The sequence below is a fragment of the Procambarus clarkii genome, chromosome 44 (genome assembly GCF_040958095.1).
Source record: "Procambarus clarkii isolate CNS0578487 chromosome 44, FALCON_Pclarkii_2.0, whole genome shotgun sequence".
NCBI lineage: Eukaryota > Metazoa > Arthropoda > Malacostraca > Decapoda > Cambaridae > Procambarus > Procambarus clarkii.
In genome coordinates, this window is record NC_091193.1 from 38,513,022 (window position 1) to 38,516,788 (window position 3,767).

Genomic DNA, 3,767 nt, shown 5'->3' on the forward strand with positions numbered 1-3,767 from the left:
GTTGTTGATTTGTGGAACCAATTGCCGCGTAACATTGTGGAGGTGGGGTCCCTCGATTGTTTCAAGCACGGGTTGGACAAGTATATGAGTGGGATTGGGTGGTTATAGAATAGGAGCTGCCTCGTATGGGCCAATAGGCCTTCTGCAGTTACCTTTGTTCTTATGTTCTTATGTTCTTATGTTCTTATGTACCCTTCAGACCGAATTATTTGCCTTGCATCATGCACTGAAATGTGAACAAGTATCCAAACTTGATACATTAATTGTAAGTGACTCTTGATCATCATTAAATTAACAGCTCTCAACTCCTTAAGACATAACTGTAACATGCTCGTGTCTGAAGATAGACATAAATAGTAGGCATCCGTCAATCCCGTGGTGTTATGGAGTACTTGGTGTCTAGTTGTTGTAGTCTAGTTGGATGCAGCGCCTGCTGTGGCTGTGAAGGCCAACCCGAGAATGACAGTCTCAACTGCAGCGAGCGCAGATAAACGCCGAAGCGGGTGCGCCTGACAGTGGTCGAGACCACCTCTGAAGTCTATTATCCTCCGCCTGCCTCTTCAGTTCATCCTCGAATTGCTGGAGTCCCTTCTGCACTTTACATCTCCAGGCAGATATGTCCGCAGCTGCTGCCTCCCAAGTGTTGATGTCGATGTTCATCTGCTTGAGGTCGCATTTGCTGGCATCTTTGAAACGCAGCTGAGGTCTTCCGGTGGGTCTCCTTCCTGATGCCAGTTCTCCATACAAGAGGACCTTCGGTATGCGGCCATCGATCATGCGTGTGACATGTCCCAGCCATCGCATGCGTCTCTGTTTCAGGAGAGTGAACATTGCAGGAACTCCTGTTTTCTCGAGTACAGTGTTGTTGGTGACGTGGTCTTTCCACGCAATGTCAAGGATGCGTCTCAGGTTCCGCATGTGAAAGGTGTTAACCCGTCTCTCCTGGCGAGAGCGCAGGGTCCAGGATTCCGAGCCGTAGAGCAGTGTACTCACCACACATGCCATGTAGACTTGTGCCTTCGTGTGCACTGTCAGTTTGGCATTTTCCCAAACGCGATTTGTGAGCCTGGCCAGTGTTGTTGCAGCCTTCCCGATACGCCTGTTGAGCTCAGTGTCCAGGGAAAGGGTGTCTGAGATTATAGAGCCCAGGTACACAAACTCGTGAACTGCCTCCAGCACATAGTCTGCTATATTTATACAGGGTAGATCATTGACATCTTGTCCCATCACCTGTGTCTTCTTCAGGCTGATTGTCAGGCCGAATGCGGAACAGGCTGTGGCATAGCGGTTGAGTAGCTGCTGCAGGCCTTCTGCTGTGTGTGTGGTGATCGCTGCGTCGTCGGCGAAGAGGAACTTCCTGAGGATTCGCATCTGTACTTTTGTTTTTGCTCCGAGTCTGGATGGATTATAGAGCTTTCCATCAAATCTTGCACGGCGATAAATGCCTTCTGTGGTTGTTCCAAAGGCATGCTTAACTAGGATCGCGAAGATGATGCCGAACAGGGTTGGAGCAAGAACGCACCCCTGTTTAACACTACTGTTAATGTTGCATGGTTCAGAAGTTGAGCCGTCGTACACGACTGTCCCCTTCATGTCCTTGTGGAACGATTGTATCATGCTGAGTAGGGTGGATGGACTGCCAATTTTGGCCAAGATCTTTAAGAGTCCGTCCCTACACACGAGGTCGAAGGCCTTTGTAAGGTCAATGAAGGCAATGTACAAGGATTTTCTCTGCTCCCTGCACTTTTCTTGAAGCTGTCTCAGGGAGAACACCATGTCAGTGGTCGACCTCTCTGCTCAGAAACCACACTGTGACTCGGGGTACACTCTTTCGGCAAGAATCTGAAGCCTGATCAAAACGACCCTAGCAAAGAGTTTGCCAAAAACGCTGAGGAGGGATATGCTGCGATAGTTGTTTACATCGCTTCTGTCACCTTTATTTTTGTAGAGTGATGATGTTTGCATCTCTCATGTCTTGTGGCACCGAGCCCTCCCTCCAGCACTGGCACAGAAGTTCATGAAGCTCAGATTTAAGTGTTCCACGAGCGCACTTGAGAACTTCAGGCGGAATCTCGTTGTCTCCTGGGGCCTTCCCTGAGGAAAGTGAATCCACTGGTTTCTCAACTTCTTCCACAGTTGGTTCAAGATAAAGTTCTTCCATGATGGGCAGGCATTCAATTGCATCCAAAGCCTCTACGCTGACCAAGTTCTCTCTGGAGTAGAGTTCGGAGTAATGTTCCACCCAGCGATTCATCTGTTGATCACAGTCTTTAATGATCTCTCCAGTGGCTGACTTCAGAGGAGCCGTCCGCTTTTGTGTAGGGCCTGTTGCTTGTTTGATCCCTTCGTACATGCCTCATATGTTCTTTCTAAGGGCAGGTTCTTGTAGGATGAGAGAGCTCGTCTCTTTTCCTCTACGAGGGGTAACAGTTCCTCTGCACTGGCCTCCAACCAATCTGCTGCTTTGTTCTGCCTCTTACCGAAGGTGGACATGGCAGTGTGGAAAATAGTGCCCCTGAGATGTAACCACCTCTCACTTGCGCTGTTGCTGGGTGGTACAGGAGGGGCATTTACCAGCGCCGCAGTGAATTCCTGCACCTTGTGAAGGTCACGGGTCTTGTTTACGTTAATGCGTGGTCTTCCCTCCTTCTTTGCTCTGTGGATTTTCCGGGGCTGGAACTTTACTCTGCAAACGACGAGAGTGGTCGGTGTCACAATCTGCGCTCTGGAAGCTGCGGGTCAGTCTGATGCTTCTCAGTTTGCTACGCCCCGTAAGCACCAGGTCGAGTTGGTGCCAATGCTTAGACCTGGGGTGTCTCCAGGAAACCTTATGCTGGGGCTTGGTGTCGAAGAAGGAACTGGTGATGCAGAGATCATGATGGCAGCAGAACTCCAGGAGGCGCTGCCCACTCTCATTCATGTTCCCAAATCCAAACTGGCCCAGGCAGGAAGGCCAAGAGCTGTGATCAGAACCAACTCTTGCATTAAAATCTCCCAGGAGGAAGACTGGCTCTTGTTGAGGTATTTCTCTGAGAGCTAGGCCGAGGTCTTCATAAAACTTGTCCTTCGCTTCGGTAGAGGAGGTCAGTGTTGGTGCATAGGCGTTGATGAGGCTGACCATTCCTGCTGCTGTATGAAGCTGAAGTTTGATGATCCTTGCAGACCCCACCGTGGGCGGTGCTATGGACCCTAACAACCTGTTCCTGATGTCAAAGCCAACGCCATGCTCCCTTACCTCTTCTGGTGGTTTGTCCTGCCAGAAGAAGGTAAAGTCCTTCTCCCGTATGCTGCCGGTTGCGGGCAGACATGTCTCCTGCAGGGTGACTATGTCCATCTGGAGCCTGCGCAGTTCATTGTTGATCACAGCTGTCTTGTGGGCGTTGTTCACTTCCAGTAGATCTTCCGAGAGACTCGGTGTCGTGGTTCTTACATTCCATGTGCCCAGTTTGAGAGCTGGGTGGCTCTGTGTTTGTTTTCTTTTGCCTGGTGCATGGGTTGACGATCCGCTTATTGGATTGTGGCCTAAGCCCCACGCACCCAGTGGAGCAGGCGGACCATGGCGAGACGGCACCTTATTGGCTGGGGGCTGCCCAGCTTGAGGCGGGCAGTAGCTGTCATATGAAATCGGATGATTTCTCCCACCGACGGAAGCAACCCCTGGCGCCTTACTCCACGCCAATTGAGCTTATCACCGGTAACTGTCACTTCCCGTGTTGAGCCATCGCGAAGGCGATGCTCGAGTGTCCTCTCCAGATCACAGGCCTGGG

The 3,767-nt window shown here is 50.8% G+C and overlaps 1 protein-coding gene across 1 annotated transcript; it reads right to left on the reverse strand.

Annotated features, from left to right (window-relative positions):
• Positions 1 to 2,295: 2,295 nt before the first annotated feature.
• LOC138350237 (craniofacial development protein 2-like) lies at positions 2,296 to 3,334 on the reverse strand. Its single transcript, XM_069300590.1, has 2 exons — positions 2,978 to 3,334; positions 2,296 to 2,598 (listed from the first exon to the last, which is right to left on the reverse strand). The coding sequence occupies exons 1-2, from the start codon at positions 3,332 to 3,334 to the stop codon at positions 2,296 to 2,298; spliced, it is 660 nt and encodes a 219-aa protein (XP_069156691.1).
• Between the last annotated feature and the right edge of the window lie 433 nt (positions 3,335 to 3,767).